The sequence below is a fragment of the Pongo abelii genome, chromosome 23 (genome assembly GCF_028885655.2).
Source record: "Pongo abelii isolate AG06213 chromosome 23, NHGRI_mPonAbe1-v2.0_pri, whole genome shotgun sequence".
NCBI classification, from domain to species: Eukaryota; Metazoa; Chordata; class Mammalia; order Primates; family Hominidae; genus Pongo; species Pongo abelii.
This window is the reverse complement of record NC_085929.1, coordinates 50,533,309-50,561,075: the sequence shown is the minus strand read 5'-3', so window position 1 is coordinate 50,561,075 and position 27,767 is coordinate 50,533,309. Positions and strand designations below refer to the sequence as shown.

General features: G+C 49.3%; 1 protein-coding gene across 2 annotated transcripts in view; it reads right to left on the bottom strand.

Annotated features, from left to right (window-relative positions):
* Window positions 1–26,241, bottom strand: part of PARVB (parvin beta) — a 145,640-nt gene extending 119,399 nt beyond the window's left edge. Inside the window, exon 1 of one of the 2 annotated variants that reach the window (XM_024239764.3) lies at window positions 26,047–26,241. In XM_024239764.3, coding sequence (XP_024095532.1) covers window positions 26,047–26,158 — 112 coding nt within the window. In that variant the 5' untranslated portion in view covers window positions 26,159–26,241. The remainder of the gene's footprint in view (window positions 1–26,046) is intronic. The other variant, XM_024239765.3, reaches the window with a different exon arrangement.
* Between the last annotated feature and the right edge of the window lie 1,526 nt (window positions 26,242–27,767).

Sequence of the window (27,767 nt, the reverse complement as noted above, 5' to 3'; positions counted from 1 at the left end):
TACAAAATTAGCGTGGTGGCAGGTGCCTGTAATCCCAGCTACTTGGGAAGCTGAGGCAGGAGAATCACTTGAACCCAGGAGGCGGAGGTTGTGGTGAGCTGAGATGGCACCATTGCACTCCAGGCCAGGCAACAAGAGCGAAACTCAGTCTCAAAAAAAAAAATGGCTGGAAGGGGTCACCTGTAGGAACGTCTTGTTTACTAACAGTTTAAGAAGGAAAGAGGACTACAAACATACCTCAAATCTATGGTGTGGATTCTGTTTGCCAATCTTTGCTGTAGAAAACCACTGGGAAACAGAGGAAGGTATTTACACCTTAAGATGACCTCGTATCTGAAGAAGTGTGAAGGCAGCAGCAGCAGGACGGGAGAGCTGCCAACGAGACTCGCCCTCCTGATTAGGAGCTGGGAGAGGAGGCCCGTTCATCTGAGGCAGGAAGAACTAAATACGGCTGCGGCAGCCCTCCCTAGGCTATACCACGAGAAGCTGGTGAGTGACAGCGAGTCCGGGTGCAGGCACATTTTTGCAGCCACATGCCCACAATATGGAAGTGTAGGTAAAATAGAAACCCCAAACTCAAGTAGACATGGGGCTTATTCACGGTGCAACATCAAGACACACTCCCCACCAGAGCCACACAGAGGCTGAGGCCGAGGCTGGGACTGCTTTCACAATAAAACCTACTGACTCCATGTGCCAGATGGCTGAGCCCCCAAACTGCCCGTTCCCGGGCAGAGGTCTCCTTCTTTAATAAGAAGAAAGCACCAATTTGAGTTTGATTTCCAGCCAGCATCTCCAGGGCTATTGCAGCCCCTAGGGTTCCTTGCAACATGCTCAGAAACAGGGCTTCAAATTGGATCACTCCAGTAACAGATGAAAATAAAAACTAATCAATGGGGCTGTGCTGGGAGTGGGGCCGCTTCCTCAGCAGGCCTTTTATCGCTGGAGGAATCTGATTGACCTTGAGCCGCAGCCTGCATGCAGTGCATCCTCTGCACACATTTTCACTCCGCAGATATTTTTATGCCCATGAAAAAGAGTGGAGCAAATCCAAATTTAATCAGACAGGAGCTAAACTTGAGAAACGGACCTCAAATTTAATCAGACAGGAGCTAAACTTGAGAAACGGACCTCCAATTCTTGTCTCGGGTCTGAAGTGAGAAAGGGGGCTGGGAGGAGAAAACAGGTCCCTAGCTTTGCTGATTGTCTACGCCGAGCACTATGGGTATTGTTCATTCTGATACCAGCACACACGGCAGCTCACAGAACGTTTCCACCCAGAGATGTCTTCAGTGAGAGGTGCACTCAGCCAGAGACCTGGTTTCTCACCCCCTCTCAGGGCCTCAGTTTCCTCATCTATAAAATGAGACTCATTTTCATCTCATTTTGCAGGGAAAGTGGCACAGGACAGAGGGCACCAGCCCTGGAGCCGGAAAGCCTGGACCTGCAGCCCAGATCCGAGGCCATGTAGCTGGGAGGACTCCACGCTTCTGTTCCCTCCTTGGAAAAATGGAGCAAAATAGGCCGGGCGCAGTGGCTCACGCCTGTAATCCCAGCATTTTAGGAGGCCAAAGTGGACAGATCACCTGAGATCAGTAGTTCGAGACTAGCCTGGCCAACATGATGAAATCCCACCTGAAGTACAAAAATTAGGCCAGGCACAGTGGCTCATGCCTGTAATCCCAGCATTTTGAGAGGCCGAAGCAGGCAGATCATGAGGTCAGGAGTTTGTGACCAGCCTGACCAACATGGTGAAACCCTGTCTCTACTAAAAATACAAAAATTAGCCAGGCGTGGTGGCGGGCGCCTGTAATCCCAGCTACTTGGGAGACTGAGGCAGGAGAATCGCTTGAACCCTAGAGGCGGAGGTTGCAGTGAGCCGAGATCGCGCCACTGCACTCCAGCCTGAGTGACAGAGCGAGACTCCATCTCAAAAAATAAATAAATAAATATAAAATTAAAAAATTAAAAAATTAGCCAGGCATGGTGGTGGGCACCTGTAATCCCAGCTACTGGGGAAGCTAGGGCAGGAGAATCACTGGAACCCGGGAGGTGGAGGTTGCAGTGAGCCGAGATCACGCCACTGCACTCCAGCCTGGGTGACAGAGCAGGACTCTATCTCAAAAAAAAAATTAGAGCGAAATTATTACCCTCAGATGGTTCATGTGCCCCAAAAAGATGTGTCCACATGGTCATGGGTGCCCTCAAAATAATTAATGCCAGGAATTATTTCAATTAGAGAAATAACAAAGCTGAATGATTTGCTCAACGAGACAAGTGCTTTCAGTCTCATTCTGCACCAGGCTTTCAGGCCCCAGTGAAAAAGTATCAAGAAGATTTCAGTCTCACCTCTCCCATGGGCCTTCCAGGAAACTCAGCTCCACATTCTGCACAGCTCTTCTGTGTCCGCGCATCTGTTCTGCCTGCCTGAACCCCCCATCCTCTCCAACTGCAAAGCTGCCCCATTCCGCCCACTGGTCCTGTGGGGAATGGCCAAGCACACCTCACTGATGGCTGGAGACAGGACGGAGCTGGGGGTTCCCACACCATCCAGCCCCACAATCGGTCTTCCCTGGGGCTGATTCAGGGGAGCCGGAGGGGAGGCACCACCCACCCCCAAGATGCTGAAGGGATTTGAGGCCAGTCCCCTTCGTCCACCAATACACATACACAAGTAGATTACACCAACATCAAATATCTGGGTCAAGGCTCCCTGAGATTATGGGCTCTTCTATGGGGAATTATGCACCTCTTTCCCCAAAAAAAGATATGTTGGAGTTCTAACCTCTAGAAGCTCCTGGCCTCCAAAACTGTGAGAGAATCCACTTCTGCTGGGTTTTTTATTTTTTATTTTTTTTAGATGGAGTCTGGCTCAGTTGCCCAGGCTGGAGTGCAGTAGTACAATTTCAGCTCACTGCAAACTCCGCCTCCTGGGTTCAAGCCATTCTCCTGCCTCAGCCTCCCAAATAGCTGGGATTACAGGTGCATGCCACCATGCCCGGCCAATTTTGGTATTTTTAGTAGAGATGGGGTTTCGCCATGTTGACCAGGCTGGCCTCCAACTCCTGACCTCAAGTGATCTGCCTGCCTCGGCCTCCCAAAGAGCCACCCAGTGTTTGGTGCCTTGGTGCAACAGCCCTGGGAGATGAATACAGTGACCTAAGCCAATACGTGTTTTGCTTAAAATAATGCAGCTGTGTTTCTGTTTTCTTAGAAAAGAGCGTGGAACCTCCTTCCTCTCCCTTTCTTGCTCCCTCTTCACCTTCCACTATGAGGAGAAGCCCCTGAGGCCTCCCCAGAACCAGATGGCAGTGCCATGTACAGCCTGCAGAAACAGGAGCCAAATAAACCTCTTTTCTTTATGCATTAGCCAGCCTTAGTGTTCCTTTATAGCAACACGAAATAGACTACAACGGGGCACAGGCTCCATGTGAAACTCTGCTCCTCCATGGATAGGCCTGGTGGCCCCAGGACAAAACACCTCTCTTCACCTCTGCCGGTGGGGGAAGGAAGACAAACTGCAGCTACGGCCCCCCGGGCCATCCCCACCCCCGCACACCCACCCAGGAGCCAGTTCTCAACTCTTCATGCACGCCCCCGCTTAATCCTCTAAACCATCTTGAGATTAGGCTGCTGCTCTCCCGGCACTGATAAGGACCTCAGCAGAGGCTCAAGTCAGCAGACTCTGGCCTCAGTCTCCAAGTTCCCATCTCCTGCCACCTTACACTGTGCTGAACCTTGAACACAAAGACACTGGTGAGAACACCCCAAGGTCTGGGATTCTGCCAGAACCTTTTGTGGAGTTATCACATCACTCCAGCCAACACTATGAAAGTAATAAGCACCTTTAATCAAGTGTGTCCAGGGGCTGTGTGGGGAGATAACATGTCATCGAGGCTGGCCTGCCGAGGCTCAATGATTGTCAGCAGGCGGTGTTCTCTGTGCCAGACCCAGGCATCTATCAAACATGCCAAGTAACCACAGGAGAGCCAACTGTAGGCCCCCTCAGGGGCCATGAGCTCTTTCCCGCTCCTGCAGTCACCTCCTACCTTACAGTCCAAGCCCAGCAGAGGTGCATCCCCCACTGGTGGTCAATGATATCCCATGATGAGGGTGAGGTGCCAGGTCCTCTGACATGGATGGCCAGCCTCAGGACGCATCTCCTAGCACCAAGGAGCAGCTCTGTTGTGCTAAGGGCCCTACTCCAGATCAGCACACACCTGACTTCCTGCAAGAAAAGTGGCCAGAACTAGGCAAGTAGGTGACACAGACACCCTGCAGTGCAAGACAAGACTGCAGCTGGGCTCAGCGACCACTGGCAAGGACAACAATCCCACTGACAACAGCATCCGAAAGCATAAGCCACCTAGGGATAAATCTGCCTGGAGAGGCAAGAGACTCGTACCCTGAAAACCACAAAACATTGCTAAGGGAAATTAAAGACTTAAGGAAGTGGAAAGACATCCTATGTTCATGGACTGGAAGACTTTGTGTTGTTAAAGATACTACCCAAAGCAATTCTCAAATTCAGTACAATTCCTCCCAAAATTCCAATGATGGCTCATTGCAGAAATAGAAAAGCACACCCTAAAACTCATACGGAATCTCAAGGGATCCCAAATAGCCAACACAAGGTTGAAGAACAAAGTGGGAAGCGTCACATTTGCCAATTTCAAAATGTACTGCAAAGCTACAGTGATAGAGACAGTGTGGTACCAGCATAAAGACAGACCTGTTGATCAACATAATAGAATTGAAAGCCCAGAAATAAATCCATACATTGATGATCAACTGATTTTCAGCAAAGGTGCCAAGATCATTCAATGGAGCATCAACAGTGCACAAGATGGAGACAAGAGTGATGGGAGGGTCCCAGCCCACTAGTGCCATGTGGGCAGGGCCAGTCTCTCAAGCAGGACCACTCACTGGATCCCCAACCCCCAGCCCCATACCTGCTCTCGAGGGGAGCTCAATAATCACCTTGAATGAATGACTGCATGCCTGGAAGACGGGGTGATCAATGAATAACTGAATGAGCAAACAGGAGTTGAAACCCCAGGGTAACACATGAGACACCAGATCCAACAATGATTCCTCAAAAGAAGTTGGGCTCCTCAACACTCACCAACACATTTTCCTCCTTACATCTCTCTTAGCAACATTTTAAAACTATCATCTTGACTCAATGGGTCATAAAATCCATTTAGGAAACTGTGACTAGCATATTTTATTTATTTATTTATTTATTTATTTATTTAGACAGAGACTCTCTCTTTGTCACCCAGGCTGGAGTGCAGTGGTGTAATCATAACTCACTGCAGCCTCAAACTCCTGGGCTCAAGCGATCCTCCCACCTCAAACCCCCCTGCCCCTGCTCCAAGTGGCTGGGGCCACAAGCACGCAACACAATGCCAGACTAATTTTATTTTTTGTAGAGATGGGGTCTTGCTATGTTGACCAGGCTGGTCTCAAACAACTGGGCTCAAGCAATCCTCCTGCCTCGGCCTCCCAAAGTACTGAGATTGCCTGGACAGCACATTTCTTTAATGAAATGAAAGAACAGTAGAGTAGCAAACGTCAGCATGCTTATAGGAAGATATCATTTCATGAAACTTTTATTCATGGATATAGGTAAATGTATGCTTGAACTGGGGTTTTTATGGAAATATATTTCTTACCATGGATCCAAAATAAAAAGAGAGTTTAAAAGCTGCTGTCTCAAGCCGGGCACAGTGGCTCATGCCTGTAATCCCAGCACTTTGGGAGGCCAAGGCGGGCGGATCACTTGAGGTCAGGAGTTTGAGACCCACCTGGCCAACATGGTGAAACCCAGTCTCTACTAAAAATACAAAAATTAGCTGAGCGTGGTGGTGCATGCCTGTAGTCCAAGCTACTCCAGAGGCTGAGGCATGAAAATCACTTGAACCCAGGAGGCAGAGGTTGCAGTGAGCCAAGATCATGCCACTGAACTCCAGCCTGGGCGACAGAGCAAGATTCCATCTCAAAAATAAAAACAGGCCGGGCGCGGTGGCTCACGCCTGTAATCCCAGCACTTTGGGAGGCTGAGACGGGTGGATCACGAGGTCAGGAGATCGAGACCATCCTGGCTAACACAGTGAAACCCCGCTTCTACTAAAACTACAAAAAATTAGCCAGGCCTGGTGGCGGGCGCCTGTAGTCCCAGCTACTCGGGAGGCTGAGGCAGGAGAATGGCATGAACCCAGGAGGCGGAGCTTGCAGTGAGCCGAGATCGTGCCACTGCACTCCAGCCTGGGCAACAGAGTGAGACTCCGTCTCAAAAAAAAAAAAGCACACAAAATGCTGCTGTCTCAGTTCAGAGGTTTTTGACCTTTTGTGGGCCCCTAAGAATGTGACCAAAGTCTCCCTCCAAAGTATGTGAGATCAGGCAAAACAGTGCTCACAATTTCTGGGGGTTCCCTATTCTCACTTGCTCAATGAGGATATATTATCATACCTACCTCAAAAGCCTCATAGTCCTGATAAGACAATCTGCATACAGCACCAAGCCCAGCCCCTGGCCAGTGTGAGACCTTGATATGGGACAGCTGCCACCACTGCAGGGGCAGTGAACAGGAAGATGAGGAGGAGGAAGAAGACTGAAAATTCCTTGTCTGTCCCGGAACCACCCGCCCTCACCCCAAGGTGAAAGATCTTACTTTGGAAACCCGCAAGGAATACCAACTGGAGAAAAACACCCCACAAGCTCTGAGTGCTGCCTCTCAGCACCACGCTATTTTTTTTACCAGCTTCATTGAGACACAATTCACATTCCATACAATTTGCCTTTTTAAAGTGTACAATTCGGCCAGGTGCAGTGGCTTTTGCCTGTAATCCCAGCACTTTGGGAGGCTGAGGCGGGCGGATCACGAGGTCAGGAGATTGAGACCATCCTGGCCAACATGGTGAAACCCTGTCTCTACGAAAAACACAAAAAATTAGCCAGGCGTGGTGGCGGGCATCTGTAGTCCCAGCTACTCGGGAGGCCGAGGCAGGAGAATGGCATGATCCCAGGAGGTGGAGCTTGCAGTGAGCTGAGATCGCGCCACTGCACTCCAGCATGGGTGACAGAGCGAGACTCCATCTCAAATAAAATAAATAAATAAATAAAAAATAAAGTGTACAATTCAATTATTGTTAGTATATTCACAGAGTTGTGTAACCACACCATTGTCAATGTAAGAACATTTTCATCACCCCCAAAATAATCCCTGTACCCATGAGGGGTCACGGTACCTTCCCCAGGCTTTGGGAACCACTAATCTTACTTTCTGTCTCTACCAATTTGCCTATTCTAGATATTCAAATAAATGGAATCACACAGTATTTATCCTTTTGCAAATGGCTTCTCTCACTGAGCCTGTTTTCCAGATTCACCCATGTTGTAGCATGGATCCATATGTCATTCCTTTTCATTGCTGAATAGTATTCTATTGTATGGATGGAGCATAGTTTGCTTATCCACTCTTCAGTTAACGGACATCTGGGTTGGGTCCACTCCATGGCAACCACAGAGTGCTCCGGTAAACCTTAAACAAACACAAGTCTCCTTCGGTAACAACGCTCATTCTCTGGTTCTGATCAAGCCAGCTAAAGGATATTCTTTTTTTTTCCAGCAGATCTTCTACACAAGAAAATTAAGAGCTGTAACAAAGCAGGGCTCTAGGAAAGAAAAACTAAATAGTAATTGTAGAAACACGTCCTTGCAATGAGGCCCAAGCAAAGAAACAAAATAAAATAGAAACAATGCCCAGCTGCACACAGTAAGATTGAAATTCTCCCTGCGCTGCTCCAACAAAATTTCAAATCATTAAAATCTCATTATACTAATAATATGTTTTCCAGATAAATTTAACTAAAACACTGTCTTCCCCTAACAAAGTGCAGACATTCTCAGCAGCAGCAGTGCAGGACGTGTGAAGACACAGGCTAGTTCCCAGGGTGGCGTGTCTTCTCGTCCCATCTCTGCAAATGCCTACAGCCGTGACCACATCACAAGTGACGGCTTACTGGGGAGATGAGTCTCTACAGTTCTGAAGAGTCTCGCTCTGTCGCCCAGGCTGGAGTGAAGTGGCACAATCTCGGCTCACCGCAACCTACGCCGCCCGGATTCAAGCGATTCTCCTGCCTCAGCCTCCTGAGCAGCTGGGATTACAGGCACCCACAACCATGCCCAGCTAATTTTTGTATTTTTAGTAGAGACAGGGTTTCACTGTGTTGGTCAGGCTGGTCTCAAACTCCTGACCCCAGGCAATGCACCTGCCTCGGCCTCCCAAAGTGCTGGGATTACAGGCATGAGCCACCGCGCCCGGCCTAGATTTTCTTAAGTGAAAGCAATTCTCCCAATATGTAATATGGCCTCATTGCATGTTTATTATTTTGTCTGCTCACCACCAACCCAGCTCCAGGTCTCTTTTAACCTGATGGATAAAATGGGGGAGTGGCCGTGGTGGCAATAAGAATGGAGATGAGATGCCAATGAGAATAAAGGCTGACACCTATGTAGGGTATGTACGAATGTATGTATGTATGTATGTATTTATTTATTTTTGAGGCAGGGTCTCACTCTGTCACCCAGACTGGAATGCAGCGGTGCAATCTCGACTCACTGCAGCCTCAGCCTTCCACGCTCAAGCCATCCTCCCCCTCAGCCTCCCGGGTAGCTGGGACCACAGGCATGGGCCACCACGCCTGGCTATTTTTTTCTATTTTTTGGTAGAGATGGGGTCTCACTATGTAGCCTAGGCTGGTCTCAAACTCCTGGGCTCAAGCAATCCTCCTGCCTTAGCCTCCCAAAGTGCTGAGATTACAGGCGTGAACCACTGTGCCTGGCCTGTAGAGCTTTTATTATGTATCAGGCCCAGTCATTTCCCCCCAGTACTTCATTATTAAAAATTTCAAACACATAGAAACATGTAAAGAACTTTATTTTATTTTGTTTTTTGAGAGGGAGTCTTGCTCTGTCGCCCAGGCTGGAGTGCAGTGGTGCAATCTTGGTTCACTGCAACCTCCACCTCCCGGGTTCAAGTGATTCTCCTGCCTCAGCCTCCCAAGTAGCTGAGACCACAGGCATATGTCACCGTGCTCAGCTAATTTTTTGTATTTTTGTAGAGATGGACTTTCACCATGTTGGCAAGACTGGTCTTGAACTCCTGACCTCAAGTGATCCACCTGCCTCGGCCTCCCAAAGTGCTGAGATTACAGGCATGGGCCCCCACTCCCAGCCAAGTAAAGTTTGAAGTGAACACTTGTATACCCACAGCCTACAGTCCACCACCCACCTTTGTCTATACTACTTTTATTCCACATCCGTCCATCCCTCTATCTATTCAGCAATCCATCAGCATTCATTTCCAATTGCGGCTGGAAATAATTCCCACAAACTTTGGGAAATCATACAACACAAATTTCTTTTTTTTTTTTTTGAGACAGAGTCTTGCTCTGTTGTCCAGGCTGGAGTGCAGTGGCGTGATCTCGGCTCACTGCAAGCTCTGCCTTCCGGGTTCACGCCATTCTCCTGCCTCAGCCTCTGGAGTAGCTGGGACTACAGGCACCCACCACCATGCCTGGCTAATTCTTTTGTATTTTTAGTAGAGATGGGGTTTCACCGTGGTCTCGATCTCCTGACCTCATGATCCGCCCACCTCGGCCTCCCAAAGTGCTGGGATTACAGGCGTGAGCCACCGCACCCGGCCTCCATATGACACAAATTTCTATCTTGTGGTTCCAGATGCCAGGACTCCAAAATGGGTCTCACTGGCTAAAATCAAGGTGTCAGCAGGGCTGTATTCCTTCTAGAAGCTCTAGGAGAAAATCAATTTCCTGGCGTTTCCAGCTTTTAGAGGCTGCTCGCATTTCTTGGCTCCTGGCCCCACATCATTGCAACTTCCACCTCCATCGTCACTTCTCTCTGACTCTGACCCTCCTGCCTCCCCCTCATAAGGACCCTGGTAATCACACTGGGCCCAACCAAATAACCCAGGCTAATCCCATCTCAAGGTTCTTAACTTAATCTCACCTGTAAATTCCCTTTGACCACATAAGAGAACATATTCTCAGTTTCCAGGTATTGGAATATAGACATTTTGGGGACTATTATGCAGTCTACCATACCATCTTTTTTTAACGCATTTCAAAGTAAGTTGCAGACATCAGTACTTTTCCCTCTAAGCACACACATCACTAATTAGAGTTCAGTATTTATTTATAGTTCTTTTATTTCCTTGGAGTTAAAAGGTACATGCCATGAAATGCACAAATTTAAAGCGCACATGCAGAGTTTTGACAAATGTTGCACCTGCGTATCTCAAACCACTCGCACTGTAAAGAATATTTTCATAACAACAGAAAATCCCTCCTGCTCCTCCCCAAGCAACTCCTGCCCACAGCCCCAGAGGCAACCACCATAGATTAGCTTTGTCGGTTGTAGAACATTGTAAAAGTGAAATTAGCCGGGCGTAGTGGTACACACCTGTGGTCTTAGCTCCTCGGGAGGCTGAGGCAGAAGGATCACTGGAGGCCAGGAGTTCAAGGCTGCAGTGAGCTATGACTGCACCACTGCACTTCAGCCTGGGCATCAGAGTGAGATCTCATCTTTGAAAAAAATGAAATGAAATCACACAGTGTGTACTCTTTTGGTCTGTCTTGGTTTGTTCAGCATAGAGGTTTTGAGAGTCTCAGGTGATTTCCTGTACTGGCACCTTGTTCCTTGACACTGCCCAGGAGAATTCCGTCCTGTCAATTACTGCTGTCTGTGTATCCATTCACCTACTTACTGATGGTCCCCAAGCTGTTTCCAAGTACCAGCTCTTATGAATGAAGCTGCTATGAACATTCCTGTACAAGCGTCTTCTTACAGACTCCTACTTTTTTTTTTTTTTTTTTTTTTTTTTGACAGAGTATCACTCTGTCGCTTAGGCTGGAGTGCAGTGGCACAACCTTGACTCCCACTGCAACCTCCACCTCCCGGGTTCAAGCGATTCTTCTGCCTCAGCCTCCCAAGTAGCTGGGATTACAGGTGTGCACCACCACGCCCAGCTAATTTTTATATTTTTAGGTTTTGCCATGTTGGCCAGACTGGTCTTGAACTCCTGAGCTCAGGTGATCTGTCCGCCTCAGCCTCCCAGAGTGCTGGGATTACAGGAGTGAGCCACCATGCCCAGCCATAGATTCCTACTTCCGTTGAGCAAATCTATCTAAGATTTACTGGAATTGCTGGGTCATAGGAAGACTGGTTATTTGATTTTAAAAGAAACTACCAAGCTGATTTCCTGAGGGGCCACACCACTGCATATCCCTCTAGCCTGAGTGAGTAGCAGCTGTCCTATTCTCACCACATCTTCCAGCCTTTCCCGTGGGTCTGCGGGGCATTCCCTGTGCTTCTCATGTGCATTTTCCAGGTGGCTGGTGATGGGGAGCACTTTTCCAGATGCATATTGGCTATCTGTCAATCTTCTTTGGTGATGTGTCTGTTCAAACCCTTTATCTATCTATTCTTTTACTGCGTTGGCTGTGTTTTTATTCTTGAGTTGCAGAAGTTCTCTCCATCTCCTGGACCCCAGTCTTTTATCAAACATGTGTTTTGCAAACATTTTCTCCCACTCGATGGCTTGACCAGGTCCAGCTTTTTTGGTTTTTTATTTTTTGGTTTTTGAGATGGAGTCTCACTCTGTCGCCCAGGCTGGAGTGCAGTGGCATGATCTCAGCTCACTGCAACCTCCGCCTCCCGGGTTCAAGCGATTCTCCTGCCTCAGCCTCCCAAGTAGCTCGGATTACAGGTGCACACCATCATGCCCAACTAATTTTTGTATTTTTTTAGTAGAGACGGGGTTTTGCCATGTTGGCCAAGCTGGTCTTGAACTCCTGACTTCAAGTGATCCACCCACCTCAGCCTTCCAAAGTGCTGGGATTACAGGTGTGAGCCACCATGCCTGGCCCCAGGTCCAGTTTTAAGTACATAATTTCATTTAATAACTCACTCAATTCTCTAATGACCCTATGAGTTAAGTATGCTTTACAGAAGAAGAAACTGAGGCACAGGGTGGGGAAGTACCTTCCCCAGGGTCACAGCTCCAGGACCCAGAAAGATCAGTTCAAGCCCATGCAGTCTGGCCTCAAGAGCAGTCACCCTAACCACTACACCAGACTGCCTCTTGCTTGCTGGGCAAATATACAAAGATCACTGTAAATGGTCATCATTATCTCCCAGTGAAATGGGAACACACCACACCCCAGGAAGACAGGAACCCTGCCAACAATCTGAAACAGGAATGCAGGGACATGATGGTGCCAATGGGCAAAGAGGGGCCCCCACCCTGCTGGGTGCGACATTTAAGTCAACAGGGCAGAGAGTTGCCAGATCAGAGAAAACAGCAGACGTGAGGGCTTTGAGCCAAGGAAGATCATGGGACCCAGAGAAAGCAAACGAAGATCCCATGGCCAGGCCAAGGGAGAAGAGCTGGGAGCTGGAGCTGGAGCTGGGCTGGGCTGGACAGGCGCTGGGTGGCTGGCGAGAATCTGGACTTGGTCCTGGAGCAGCATGAAGCCACTAGGGTTCTGTCTTCTTTTTATAAACACCAACAAGTTCATTCAGCACAAAAAGGATCTAATGTGTCTCCTCTAGCGCATCTTCCTAACACTGGGGCTGGGTGCAGCTTAAATGCCAGGAATGATATCAGCTTACTAGGAGCCAGCTGGGAAGACGACTCCCACCTGAATCATTCTTCCAACTTAGCAGGGTCAGCGGCAATGAAGAGCCACACTGCCTGGAGTTAAATCTCACCTGCTGGCAGGATGACCTCGAGCCTCTCTGAGCCTGTGTTTGCCCATCTGCAAAATGGGAATAACCACATAACACCGACTTCCCAGCTTGGTGTGAGGAGTAAACAAGGTAATAATGCAGGAAGCATCTAGCACAGCACCTGGGACATCAGCAGTGCCCGAGTCTTAGCTACAGTGTGATTATTATAAGCTCCATTCTGATTTGTTTTTGTTTTTGTTTTTTTGAAACAGGGTCTCAGTCTGCCATCCAGGCTGGAGCGAAGTGGCATGATCTCAGCTCACCGCAACCTCCACCTCCCAGGCTCAAGTGATCCTCCCACCTCAGCCTCCCGAGTAGCTGGGACCACAAGCACAAGCCACCATGCCTGGCTAATTTTTGTATTTTTGGTAGAGGCAAGGTTTCACCATGTTGGCCAGGCTGGGACTACAGGCATGTGCCACCATGCTCAGCTGTTTTTTCTTTTTTTGTTGTTATTTTGTTTTGTTTTGTAGAGACGAGGTCTCACTATATTGCCCAGGCTAGTCTCAAACTCCTGGGCTCAAGTGATCCTCCTGCCTTGGCCTCCCAAAGTACTGGGATTATAAGCATTTTTTTTTGTTTTTAATCTTCCTTTAATTTTTACCCTCACTTCTCAGATTATCTTTATTATGATTATTATTTTGATACAGGGCCTCACTCTGTCACACGGCTGGAGTGCAGTGGTGCAATCATGGTTCACTGCAGCCTTGATCTCCTGGGCTCAAGCGAGCCTCCCACCTGAGCCTCCCAAGTAGCTGGGACCACAGACGTGCACCACCATGCCCGATTGATTTTTTTTTTTAATTTTTAATAAAAAGGGGTTGTCTCTATGTTGTCCAGACTGGTCTTGAACTCCTGAGCTCAAGTGATCCTCCCATCTCAGCCTCCCAGAGTACTGGGATTACAGGCATGAGCAATCGCACTCCTATTAAACTTATATATATCAAGTATAAACTCATTTAGATTTTACTTTGAAAGACATTACAGTTGACTCTTGAAAAACACAGGTTTGAATTATATGAGTCCACTTATACGCAGATTTTTTCCAATAAACATATTGGAAAATTTTTTGGAGATCTGTGACAATTTGAAAAAACTGCAGACCACGTAGCCCAGAAATATTTTTAAAAATTAAGAAAAAGTTAGATACATGACAAATGCATAAAATATATGTAGATACTAGTCTTTTATCATTTACCACCATAAAATACATATAAATCTACTATAAAAAGTTAAAACGTATCAAAACTTACACACAAACACAGACTGTGTTCACAGTTGAGAGAAACGTAAACAAATGTAAAGATGCAGTACTTATGTATTTATTTATTTTATTGTATTTATTTTATTTATTATTATTATTTTTTTTATTTTTTTGAGACAGTCTCATTCTGTCACCCAGGCTGGAGTACAGTGGCATGATTTTGGCTCACTGCAACCTCTGCCTCCTGGGTTCAAGTGATTCTCCTGCCTCAGCTTCCTGAGTAGCTGGGATTACAGGTGCCCACCAAGACACCTGGTTAATTTTTATCTTTTTAGTAGAGACAAGGTTTCACCATTTGGCCAGGCTGGTGTCAAACTCCTGACCTTAAGTGATCCACCCACCTTGGCCTCCCAAAGTGCTGGAATTACAGGCGTGAGCCACTGCGCCCAGCCAAGATGCAGTATTTAATAATAACTGCATAAAATTCACTGCATAAAAATAACTGCATAAAATTAACTGCAGTCCATACTGCACCACTGTAATAGCAGCCTCCTCCTGTTGCTATTGTATTGCTTAGAACATTATTTGATGTTAATTATCGCCACTTGAGCAGTTCACCGCTCCATATCATAGTAAAAAAAAAAAAAAGTGATTTGTTTGGGTTCTCACATATTTTTCATCATGTTTAGTGCAATACCGTAAACCCTGAATAACACCATGGGACTCATACAAAGCGCCACTTGTGATGCTGTAAGTGCTCCCAAGAAGCCTTGACGGACGGGCATGGTGGCTCACACCCATAATCCCAGCACTTTGGGAGGCTGAGGCGGGCAGATCACAAGGTCAGGAGATTGAGACCATCCTGGCTAACACGGTGAAACCCCATTTCTACTAAAAATACAAAAAAATTAGCCGGGCATGGTGGCACATGCCTGTAATCCCAGCTACTTGGGAGGCTGAGGCAGGAGAATCGCTTGAACCCGGGAGGCGGAGGCTGCAGTGAGCCAAGATCGCGCCATTGCACTCCAGCCTGGGCAACAGAGCAAGACTGCATCTCAAAAAAAAAAAGAAAAAAGAAAAAAGAAAAAAAGAAAAACCTGACATTCCAAGAAGCCGAATAGCTTGAGATGTTGTATGGTAGGGTGAGGTCTGCAGCTGCAGTTGCCGGCCACTTCAGAGCATTCATCTTGTAAACACACGTTGTAAACGTGCAGCATCAATAAACACAGCACAGTACTATAAATGCATATTCTCTTCCTTATGATTTTCCTAATAACATTTTCTTTCCTCAGGCTCACTTTGTAGTAAGAATACGGTACATAATGCATAGAACATACAAAATATTTTTAATTGTTTATGTTATTAGTGAGGCTTCCAGTCAACAGCAGGCTATCAGTAGTTAAGTTTTGTGGGAGTCGAAAGTTACACATGGTGGCCGGGTGCAGTGGCTCATGCCCGTAATACCAGTACTTTGGGAGGCTGAGGTGGGTGAATCACCTGAGGTCAGGAGTTTGAGACCAGCCTGGCCAACATAGTGAAACTCTGTCTCTACTAATAATACAAAAATTAGCTGGGTGTGGCGGTGCACGCCTATAATCCCAGCTACTCGGGAAGCTGAGGCAGGAGAATCACTTGAACCTGGGAGGCAGGGGTTGCAGTGAGCGAAGATCGCACCACTGCACTCCAGCCTAGGTGACAAGAGCGAAACTCTGTCTCAAAAAAAAAAAAAAAAAGTTACACGTGGATTTCTGACTGCATGGGGGGTCAGTGCCTCTTAACCCCTGTGCTGTTCAAGGGTCAATTCTATTAATTTTGAAACAAAAAGAAAAAAGACAGGGATGAAGACACTTCAAATTAAGCTTTGGAAAGTCCAGATGCTTCTCAAGAGCTGGGCATGGTGGTGTGCACCTATTGTCTCAGCTACTCAGGAGGCTAAGGCAGGAGGATCCCTTGAGGCCAGGAGTTCAAGCCTACAGTGTTTGATGATCTGGCCTGTGAACAGCCACTGCATTCCAACCTGGGCAACACAGCAAGACCCCCATCTCAAACATATATATATATGTATAAAGACCCCCATCTCAAATATATATATATGTATAAAGACCCCTATCTCAAACATATATATGTATAAAGACCCCCATCTCAAACATATATATGTATAAAGACCCCCATCTCAAACATATATATGTATAAAGACACCCATCTCAAATATATATGTATAAAGAATATATATATTCTTTATATATATAAATATATATATTTATAAATATATATACATATTCTTTATATATATATTCTTTATATATATTCTTTATAATATAATTATAATTATAATTGCTGTTGCAGTAAAAGAATGCAGACACAATGCAATGAATTCTAGAAGTATTCTTTATATTCTTTATACATATATTCTTTATATTTTTTATTTGCATGTTCATATATATATTCTTCAAATTCCATTTATAGCAAAACTAAATTCTGAACACCATATGTGCATAAGGCCCCGCCCCGGGCCTCCCCCTTTCTCCAGCCTTGTCAGGAGCACTCCATCCACATGTTTAAAGTACGGCCTGGTCAGTTCTAGTTCCCTGGAGTCTGGAGTAACTTGAGAAGCAGAAAACAACAAGGGCAGATAGGGCTCCGCTGAGACAGCTGCTTCCGGGAGTGTCTGGATTTGAGCAAGCAACGTACGCAGGCCCTAGGAATGCTAACATTTTTACTCCCTCTTTAACTTTTTAATAGTTTAACATTCAAGTCTAGATCCTGTGGAATTGTAATTTTTCAAATGAAAACAAGTATAATAATGCATGACTTTGTAAGAGAACAAGCAAAGAAATTCCTAAGATGGCGTTGCTTGGGGAAACCAACATTACCGACTGATTGTGGGTAGCTGGCAGGTAAAAGTTCAAAGGCCAAAACCAAGCTCATCATTTCAAGTGGCAAAGCTTAAAGGAGCAGGCCTCCAACTACTATCAGGCAAGCGTAAAGAACTCCCACTCAGAGACTGCCAAATGTTCTCTGATGCCATAGGCTGGTGAGGAAGGCAAAAATGCCTCCTGGTGCCCATTTGAGTTGTCCTCACATTCTGGGTACAAGGAATTCCAGCTCAGAAACACCTGCTTCTCTGCACACGCTAAACAGTTACTCAGCCAAGTATACCTCAAAAAAGTACTGGGGGCCGGGAGTGGTGGCTCACTCCTGTAATCCCAGCACTTTGGGAGGCTGAGGTGGATGGATCAGTTGAGGTCAGGAGTTTGAGAGCAGCCTGGCCAACATGATGAAATCCTGTCTTTACTAAAAATATAAAAAATTGGCTGGATGTGCTTGCTTGAACCCAGGAGGCAGAGATTGCAGTGAGCCGAGATCATGCCACTGCAGTCCAGCCTAGGCAACAGAGCAGGACTCTGTCTCAAGAAAAAAAAAATAGTACTGGGGATGCTTCCTAGTCACAGATAGCTAGGGGAAGAGTTAAGATACCAACATTCTCATTGCACTATCTTAAAGGATTTACACAACTTTTGTTACCAACAGCCAACTAGCTGTTGCATGGCACTCAATGGGAATAAAGCAGCCAGTGCTGCTGAAATGGCACAGCACTAGAGCTGGAAAAGGCTTCTGTTCTGGGGGTGACAGCCACTCAGCAACTAACCCTCCATACACACTGGTAGTGTGGCTGACTAGTCCCAGCATTCTTTTTCCCTAAGCCCAGACTCAGCCACAGAATCCTTCTCAACACAGGGTTAGGTACTCATCCTAAACTGAGCTGACTTGCCACTTCTGCTGTACCACATACCAGCTCTGGAGTCTGGTGTCTGTGTCAATGCCTCCAGTCATCCAAATTCATCCATAACGAATTCTGATTGAGCGCTCACTCAATTGCGATGAGGCTTCCCTTCCTCACACCACAAGTGCTGCTTTGCTCCACAAGGGACCATCAGGAACAGAAGCTTAGAGAGAAGAAGCAACAGATCCAGTGCAAGGAGGCGGGCTGCACCACCTCACCGGGCATTCTCAGAACCAGGGCAAACTCAGCAGCTCAGAAACGCAGAGCTGGGATCTGCCCACACTGCCCCATATTAGAAATGAAGAAATGGGCCCCCAAACTTTAACACACATAGCCTCAAAGGATGTGTTCAGTCCCAACGGCCCAGACGCTCTTAGTCAGAACATCAGAGGAAGTAAAAGACTCCGCTGGTTTCCCAGGGCTGATCATGTTACTCCCCAGATGCTAGGAGCCCTAGAGACTGGACGAGGCCGAAACTGCTGCTCATTCCATTTTTTTCTTGTAACCAGAGAGAAGGCTCTCATTTGAATATGTCAGCCTGAGGTTTCTCAATGATGCAAAGCCACAGAACACTTCTAGGATTGATTGCATTGTGTCCACCTTCTTTTACCAAGACAGCAATTAGTATGGATAAGCAAATTAATACCATTGGGCCAACGTATGCTTATAATGTCCTCCAAAGCTTATTAATCTGTTTTGCAGCCTCTATGTGATGTAACAAATAGCAAACATATTAGGAGATAAAACAATTTTTCACCTGAAACCTGAAGTGTAACATGTACAGCTAAAGCAGAGTCGTTTTCACAGGGTATATCTTTTATGTGATGGAACCACGTATTTGAAAAGAAGAAAACGGCTAGGTAAAGGTACCTGCCCTGTGCCAACCACAGCAGGGAGGAATCAATCCAATGGAGCACTTAAAATCCATATTTGCAGCAGGGATGAACCCACTTACATCCAATAAACACCCCTTAATTATTCTGACGACTGGACAGGGAGCACGAGGGTAAGCAATTTCAGGATGTGCAATCAATGTTAATTCCACAGCGGTGGGGAGGGAATCAAGGCAGAGTCCCTTTGATGAGTGTGGGGTTGCCAAGGTGATCTGACTCTGCTGGGAGGTTTGTAACCAAGGTGCTGGGAGAACTACAGAGAACCTGCCCTTCCTCCCCAAGCCCCGAAAGGCAGGGAAGAGTCATCACTTGTGGCCAAGCAGTGCCTTTACCTTTTCTACAGAAGCAGAGTTTCTGAGAGCTTAGTAGGCCTTCAAGAAAACAAAACAAAACAAACAAAAAAAAAACACCCACGTGGTGCAGGTCGACTTTGCTGCCCCGGACAACAGAACGCATGGGCGGAACACACAATGAGAAATGTAGGGTTTGAAGATTATAGTCAGAATAATAATCAAAGGAAATGTAGCTGAGCCACCCACTTCCTCTCAGCCCAAGAGGAAAGAGACAGGCCCTCACTGGAAAATGGTCTCCAGGGAGTTCCACCCACCTCCCTGAGGAGTGTTTCCCATGAAAGTACTGGGCAGCATCGCAGTGACCTCATTGTGCCTTTCCTTCTCGGACCAACAGCTGTCCATCCCCAAACGGAGGCAGCCTCTGCTCAAAGGAGGTTTGGGTTTAGAGAAAGGGGTGTGGAATTGTCTTTCTCTTTGTTGGCAGGGTCTGTAAAGAGCCTCACAACACAACAGCTCCAAATAGTACCTCCACCATCCCCTCTTCCCCATAGAAACCACAGTGACCATGGCCCTGGTCCCTCACCTGTCTATATCCCCCAACTCTGGACCAGCCGCTCCCCCTTTCCATTAGCTAGGAGGTCCGCTGGCCTTCCCGACATGCCACCGCCATCATTCTACCGGCCCTGACACCATCAGAGGGGTCACGTGAGCACAGAGGGCCTGGAAATGAGGAGTCTGAAAAGTCATCCAAAAGAGACTACACTCTCTGCAAACCCTTTCCCACCCCTCCCACAAACAAGGATCTGGGTCCTCTTTCATTTGTGAAGGTCAGCATCAGAGGGGCTGGAGTCAGCTAGAAAACAGCATGGAAATCACAGCCACGCCTGCGCCCACCCACGCCGCCTCCTGGGGGCACTGCCTCTGCTCCGTGCCACATTCCTGCCCGCCTGCCTCCCTGCCGTTCTGTCCATTCCCCACTCCCTAAAGCCCCACTGACATCGGCCACCCCTGCCAAACCCCAGCAAGGGTTCCACGCTCCCATGCTTGTGGGACACCAGGGCTGCTCACCTCTCCGGCCCCCGACCAGAGCTGGCCACAGCCCACAGGCTACACCATGGCTCAGCCACTGGAAGCCTGCCTGGGGGTCTCCTCAGGAGCCCCCTCCCCCTCCCTGGACTAATTTCCATCCATCCTAGACATTCAGCCAGGACCACTTCCTCCAGGGAGGCCCAAAACCCCAAGTCTGGGTGGTGAGACCCCCATGTCTCAGTCCTCCTATTTGCCTGTCCCTCGAACTATCCTGAGTGGGGCCTGAGCCAGGGTCTCATCCACCCCCAGCTCCCAGTCCAGGCGTTGCTGGGGGAAAGACGGAGGCAGTGCAGGCCCCCCTGCCACAGCTTCCCTCCCTTCACCGGTGCATCTTAGTGTTTGGGGGCAACCCAACGTCTACACAACTGATGGCTCTGTGTAAAAGATGGACACCCTGAAGGAAATTCTCAGTTGCTGGTTTAGTGCTTTGAGATTTCTTTCCTGAAGGTTATTTAAAGTCCATAAAGAAACTTAACACTTTCAACCTTCAATTCAATGTCACAGCTACCTAGTGATTTCTTTTTTTTTTTTTCTTTTTTTTTTTTTTTTTTTTTGAGGCAGATTCTTGCTCTGTCTCCCAGGCTGGAGTGCAGTGGCACGATCTGAGCTCACTGCAACCTCTGCCTCCCGGGTTCAAGTGATTCTCCTGCCTCAGCCTCCTGAGTAGATAGGATTACAGGTGTGCACCACCAAGCCCGGCTAATTTTTGTATTTTTAGTAGAGATGGGGTTTCACCACGTTGGCCAGGCTGGTCTCAAACTCCTGACCTCAGGTGATCTGCCGCTTCAGCCTCCCAAAGTGCTGGGATTACAGGCGTGAGCCACCATGCCTGGCTAATTTTTGTATTTTTAGTAGAGACGGAGTTTCCCCATGTTGGCCAGGCTGGTCTCAAACTCCTAGCCTCAGGTGATCCACTCACCTCAGCCTCCCAAAGTGCTGGGATTATGTGTCTGGCCTAGTGATTTCTTCAGATCTAGTTGATGAGGTCTCAATATCTTGCTCATTAATCACTATTTCTATATCAAATGCTTAGGAGATATCAGGATCAAGAGAATGGGAAGACAAGCTGCTGGCTGGGAGAAAATATTTGCAAAACACATGACTTGTATCCAAAATATATGAAGAACTCTTCCAACTCAACAGTAAGGAAACAAACAAGCAGATTTAAAAATAGGCCAAGGCCGGGCACTGTGGCTCACACATGTAATCCTAGCACTTTGGGAGGCCAAGGCAGGTGGATCTCCTGAGCCCAGGAGTTTGAGACCAGCCTGGGCAACATAGCGAGACCCCATCTCTACAAAAAATACAAAGATTAGCTGGGCATGGTGGTATGTGCCTGTAGTCCCAACTACTCCAGAAGCTGAGGCGTGAGGATCACTTGAGCCTCAGGAGGTTGAGGCTGCAGTGAGCCAGGATTGTGCCACTGCACTCCAGCCTGGGCTAGAGTGAGACCCTATCTCAAAAATAAAATAAAAATAAAAATAAATAAAATACAAATGAGCCAATGACCTTAATAGACACTTCACTGAAGAAGATACACAGATGGCAAATGAGCATCTGAAGAGATGCTCCACTTCATACGTCATCAGGGAAATGTGAATTGAAACAGCAACGAGACGCCACAAGACACCTATCAGAATTCCAAAATCCAGAACACTGACACCACCAAATACTGGCGAGGATGCGGAGCAGCCGGGACTCGCGTTTGCTGCCGGTGAATACAAGTGGCACAGCCACTTCAGAAGAGAGTTTGGTGGTTTCTTCCAAAACAAGACACACTTTTACCATATGATCCAGCAATCGAGCTCAAGTGAATTAAAACCTTATCTCCACACAAAAACCTACATGCGGATGTACACAGCAGCTTTATTCATAACTGCCAAAACTTGGAAGCAACCAAGATGTCCTTCAGCAGGTGAACGGATCAACAAACTGGCACATCCAGACAACAGAATATTATTCAGTCGAAAAAGGAATGCGCTACCAAGCCCTGAGAAGACATGGAAGGGCCTTCAATGTATATCACTGAGTGGAAGAAGCCAATCTGAAAATGCTACTGTACACTTTATGATCACAACTATATGATAGTCTAGAAAAGGCAAAAACACGATATAGTAAAAAAAAAAAAAAAAAAAAAAAAAAAAGATCCGTGGTTGCCAGGGATTTGGGGAAATGGAGGGATGCATAGGCAGCAGAGAGAGGATTCTGGGGTCAGTGACACTGCTCCAGAGGCGACTGTAGTGGTGGGTCCATGTCACTCCACATCCATCCAGAAACACACAATGTCCAATGGCAAGAGTGACCCCTAATGTAAACTCTGAGCTTGCGGAGATAATGATGTCTCAATGTTGGTTCACGACTCTACCACACAGCCTGGGGGCACTGATGGAGGTGAGAAGGGACAGGTGGGGACACTGTATTCTCTGCTAGATTTCACTGTAAACCTAAAACTGCTTTAAAAATATACGTAAATATGTATGTGAATATATAATATATATATATATACACACATACACATATATATATATATATATTTTATTTGATACAGAGTCTCACTCTGTTGCCCAGGCTGCAGGGCAGTGACACAATCTCAGCTCACTGCAACCTCCACCTCCCAGGTTCAAGTGATTCTCCTGCCTCAGCTTCCCAAGTAGCTGGGATTACAGGTGCACGCCACCACGCCCGGCTAATTTTTGTATTTTTACTGGAGATGGGTTTTCACCATGTTGACCAGGCTGGTCTCGAATTCCCGACCTCAGGTGATCCACCCACCTCGGCCTCCCAGAGTGCTGGGATTACAGGTGTGAGCCACCTCGCCTGGCCCACACATACATATTTTTTTAAGGTAATCGGGATAGAAACTTCCTGAATGTGTTGCTCAGAAAAGAGGGACAGAACCTCCAGACTGGCTGCTCTGGCCCTGCTGGCTTCAGCTGTCTCTGAGAAACCTGACCCTGGCCACTGAGGTCCAGGGCCTGGCACAGCACAGAACAGACCTCTTGTGGCAACTGTGTGGAGCACTCCACCCGACTTCTTCCATGCTGGCTGGGGCTGGCTGTCCTCCTCTGAGGACTTCTAGCAGCAGCTGGGCTGTCCCCGACCTCCATCCTGGCCCACTGGACCTACGGGGTCTCTCATCACATGGTCACAGTGGGGAACCCTGTGTGTTGTTGGTCTTCCCTCCACACGGGCTCCTCCGAGCCCCAGTGAAGCTGAACCCAAGTTTGAAACACGCTGTCCTTTCACGTCCCCAGAGCTTCTGTGGGGAGCCCTGGGGGTTTCCGGTGTTCCTTTCCATTTTCCGAATGCCCACAGTTCGTCACAGTTCCCTTTTCTGACCCGGGCCACCACGTGACATGCCTCCCATAGCACATCAGCCTTAATCACGCCCGTCGTGAAGCTCATTCTCAGACACTTCCTGCACTGCTTCCTCCAAACCCCAGGGCCCCACGTTTCCTAACCCCTCTCTGGAACAGGCCAGGCCACTCATCCCAACCATCCCTCCCAAAAGTCCCTCTGTGCCTTGTCACACCCCTGCCTGAATCTGGAACCTCACCGATGAGCCCGCCCCCTCCCCCAGCTTCCCCCTCCTCCCTTAGAGTCCTCAACTCAGGAACGTGTGGGAGCCACATCCGTTCTCCCAAATCCACCCTCAACTTTCTAACAAAGGAGGAAACGAAGCCGACGGTGCGGCAGGCAGGGTCGTGGAAACCTCCCAAGCGCCCTGTCACTCCCTGGTAGGCAACCGAGCATAGCTCTGATGGCCCAAAGTCAGGGCCAGGGGCTGCTCCCACCCTGGAGTGGCCAGAAGCGCATGTTCCAAGGCAAATGGGCTTGCAGAAATACCAGCGACTCTCAATTATTCAAGCCCTCATTATCCACTCTTCCTGGCTCCTCCCCTTCCCAGGAGACCACACAGAAGCCGCTAAACCCTTCCCAATGCAGCTTGTCCCTCAATTCCTGTGCCTGGATCCAAGGAGGGTTTGTGGCCCTCTGTTTGCCAGGCACTCCAACCCTGAGAACCGAGGCAGGGTGCCCAGCTCACCCCCAGCGAAAGCAGCATCAGCAGTGCCCGGCGTCCTGCTCCTCCTGCCTCTATGCCGGTTCTGTTCAGCACAGGATGCTTCCTGCTCCTGGAATTCTTGGTGCATTTGAATTAAACCAGGCTGGGCCTGAATTTTCTAGACACATATCAATTCATACAGGCAAGGAGGAGAAGCACTGCATACTTTGGAATTTGGGTCCAGTCCATTACTTTGGATGTGTGTTCTTCCTATTCCGAGAGCGTAAATGGCACCTAGAAAAAGCTGTAATCACCCAGAACATTCCGGTTCCTTGCCATTCTATGAAAGACATTTTCCTCTGGTTCCTTCTGGCCTCCACTCAAGTGTCCCCTCCTCAGAGGCCTCCCCTGGCTCTGATCACCCTGTTCTATGTGCTCCGGGACACGTCATCACAGCGCCAGTTGTCTATGTATTCATTCCCCGTTCCACGAAAGCAAGCACCCCGCCCCGCTCTTTTCTTCCTGGGGTCCGAGCGGCACCTGGCCCATGGCGGGCGCTCCACAGGCTGTGGGCTGAATTGGGAGGGGAGCGTCACTTGCGTCTATAATTGTTGCAAGCCATAAAGAGGAACCGAAATGATTTCTGGTGAGGGTGCTGATGACTGCATGGAAGAACAGTGGGGATGATAGAGAGAAGGGTGACAGCCACTAATCATGTCATTTAGGAGAGGGACAAACACCGACCAATACAAGCTACAGTGGGTCCTCCAGTGTAAGGCTTGAGAGAAGAGTGGCCTAACCTCCAGGAGACCTACTGAAGAGGACAAGACCCTGCCCTCTTGGAACAGGATCACGGGTGGGAAGACACGCATCCCTGGGGGCACAGGCATCCCTGGGAGAAAATGTCTGGGGAACCAAGCGTTCCCTGCACTGTACACAAATCCTGGGGAGCAGGTGCATGGGGGCACACACATGCCTAGAGGCAAATCTGTCATATGTGTTCCTGGAGCACACACATCCCTAGGAATATAAAAGTCCCAGGGAAGAAATGAATGGGGGACCTGCATCCCGGGGTACACTAATCCCTGGAGGCACAGGAAGCGTTCCCAGGGGATATGTCAGGCCCAGGTGGTTTAAGGAAACCGTACTGCCTACCCGCTATGGGAGGGCTCCTTCCCCGGGACCCACCTGAGGCCAGCCTTTCTCCATCTGCCTTTCCACAGCAGCTCCCCTCACCTCTCACCAATCCGAAATCTCACTATAGGGCACGGTCCCGGGGCAGAACCTCCCCACCTAAGCAGAAAATTCAAGAATGTATCTCCCAGGAGGCCCTGGGCAAGCGGTACACTTAAAGACACCAGACTATCCCTTGCAACTCTAACAATCTTTAAAACGTACGAGGTTGGTAGTGTTTCGTGAGCACACGCAGTAAAAAATTTAAACAAAACAATTTTTTAAAGGGATCTCTGCAATCCTTGCTCGCAGGCCTCCCAGGCCTCAGGCCTGCACGCCCTGAGCCCCGCACCCTGCAGGGCGCCCGCGCAACACCCAGTAGTGGGTCCCCCAGGCCGCTTCTGCCCAGAGTGCCCTGCACACGGGAGCGTCACTGCTCATGGAATGAACGGTCACCCCGCGCGGCTGGCGATGCCGCTGGCCCAGGGAAGAGCTAAACACCCGGCAGCCAGAGCAGGCGCGGGCCCCGCACGGTGGCCCGAGGTCCCCGCCGCGCAGGCGCCCGCACGCGCGTTTGGCAGACTCCCGAGGCCACCGCGGCCCCACGCGCCAGGTCCTGGCCGGTGCTTACGGGTCCTGGGTCAAAGGCCTGGCCTGTCCCGAAGGTCGCGCAGCCGCGTGGGCCGGGCAGGGTGCGCGGGGGAGGGCGGGGGCGGCCTCGTGGGGCGCTGGGGGCCGAGGGCGTGCACAGCCGAGCAGGTCCCCAGGGGGTCGGCGGGGGCGCACTCACCCTCGCGCGCCCTCCGCTTCCTGGCCAGGGTGCCGCCCAGCTTGCCCAGGAACGACTCGTCCTTCTTCATCCTGCGGGGCCGCGGGGTGGGCGAGCGCGGCGCGGAGGACATGGGCCGCGCGTGGGGCCGGCGGCGGGCGCAGCGCGTGTGGAGCCGCCGGGTCGCCCCGGGGAGTGGCCGAGGGCGCGGCCCCGCCGCCGGCCCCCGCCCCGCTCCCTCCTCCGCCCCTGGCCTGGAGCGCGGCCCCGGCGTCCCGGATGCCCAAGGCCTGCTGGTCTCAGGCGGAGCCGTCCCCGTCCCGCGCCGCCGCTCACGCTCAGAGAAGGGACGTGGGGCCACCCCGGGAGCGGCGCAGCCTTTTCCCCACGCGTTGGAGCCCTGGGCTCTGCTCGGCTCCGCTAGTGGTGCCGGATGCAGGGGACAGCGCGACAGACACCATTGCCACGTGGATGCAGCCTCAGGACGTCCTGAAAGCCGGAGAGAATCAAGTCACACGAACGTGGCCGGTCTGTTGTTAAACTTCTGCCAAGAGGCAGGCCCGGGGCAGGGGGAGCCCTTCTGAACTGGGAATTGTCCGTACCCACGGGAAGCTTAGAGGATCGAGGGCAATGCGGCGCACAAGTCATTGGCCTGACCTCCAAGGGGAGTTCCAGGAGTTGTTTCTGGAAGAGGCGACGGGGAGGCCCCAGGAAATGGCTTGCAGGCCGGTACCATGAGGTCAGCAGAAGAGCAGGCCCTGGGGACAGTGTGGGGTGCCAGGGAGGGGAGAGGAGCGGAGGCAGGCCTCGCATGTGTTGGAAGCAGAGGAAACGGCTTCATCCTGAGGACGGCCAGACAGGGCTATTTTTATTTTATTTTATTTTATTTTGTTTTTTTTTTTAGACGGAGTCTTGTTTTGTTGCCCAGGCTGGAGTGCAGTGGCACAATCTCGGCTCACTGCAACCTCCACCTCCTGGGTTAAAGCGATTCTCCTGTCTCAGCCTCCTGAGTAGCTGGGATTACAGGTGCACACCACCATGACCGGGTAATTTTTGTATTTTCAGTAGAGATGTGGTTTTCCATGTTGGCCAGGCTGGTCTCGAACTCCTGACCTCAGGTGATCCGCCTGCCTCGGCCTCCCAAAGTGCTGGGATTATAGGTGTGAGCCACCACGCCCAGCCTAGATATCCAGGCAGGGTTTTGAGCTGTGATGTCACAGATGTTGCCTCTGGCTGATGGCTGCTCAGCAGGTGCTGGAGACAGAGAAGGCACAGGCAGGGGGACGGTGACTTAGGAGAAAAGCAAACAGATTTCTGAGATGCTCACAGCCAGAAGCCCCAGCCTTGAAGAAATAGGAGGAGTAGGCCGGGCGCAGTGGCTCACGCCTGTAATCCCAATACTTTGGGAGGCCAAAGCAGGCAGATCACCTGAGGTCAAGAGTTCAAGACGAGCCTGGCCAACATGGTGAAACCCCATCTGTACTAAAATACAAAAATTAGCGGGGCATGGTGGGTGGGTGCCTGTAGTCCCAGCTACTTGGGAGGCTGAGGCAGGAGGATCGCTTGAACCCAGGAGGTGGAAGTTGCAGTGGGCAGAGATCATGCCGCTGTACTCCAGCCTGGGCGACAGAGTGAGACTGTCTCAAAAAAAAAAAAAAAAAAGAAGTAGGAGGAGTGAAGGCTGGGTGTCCTGCCAGGCCATGGCGGGTCACTCAGCAGAGGACGGCGCCTGGGGAGAAGTG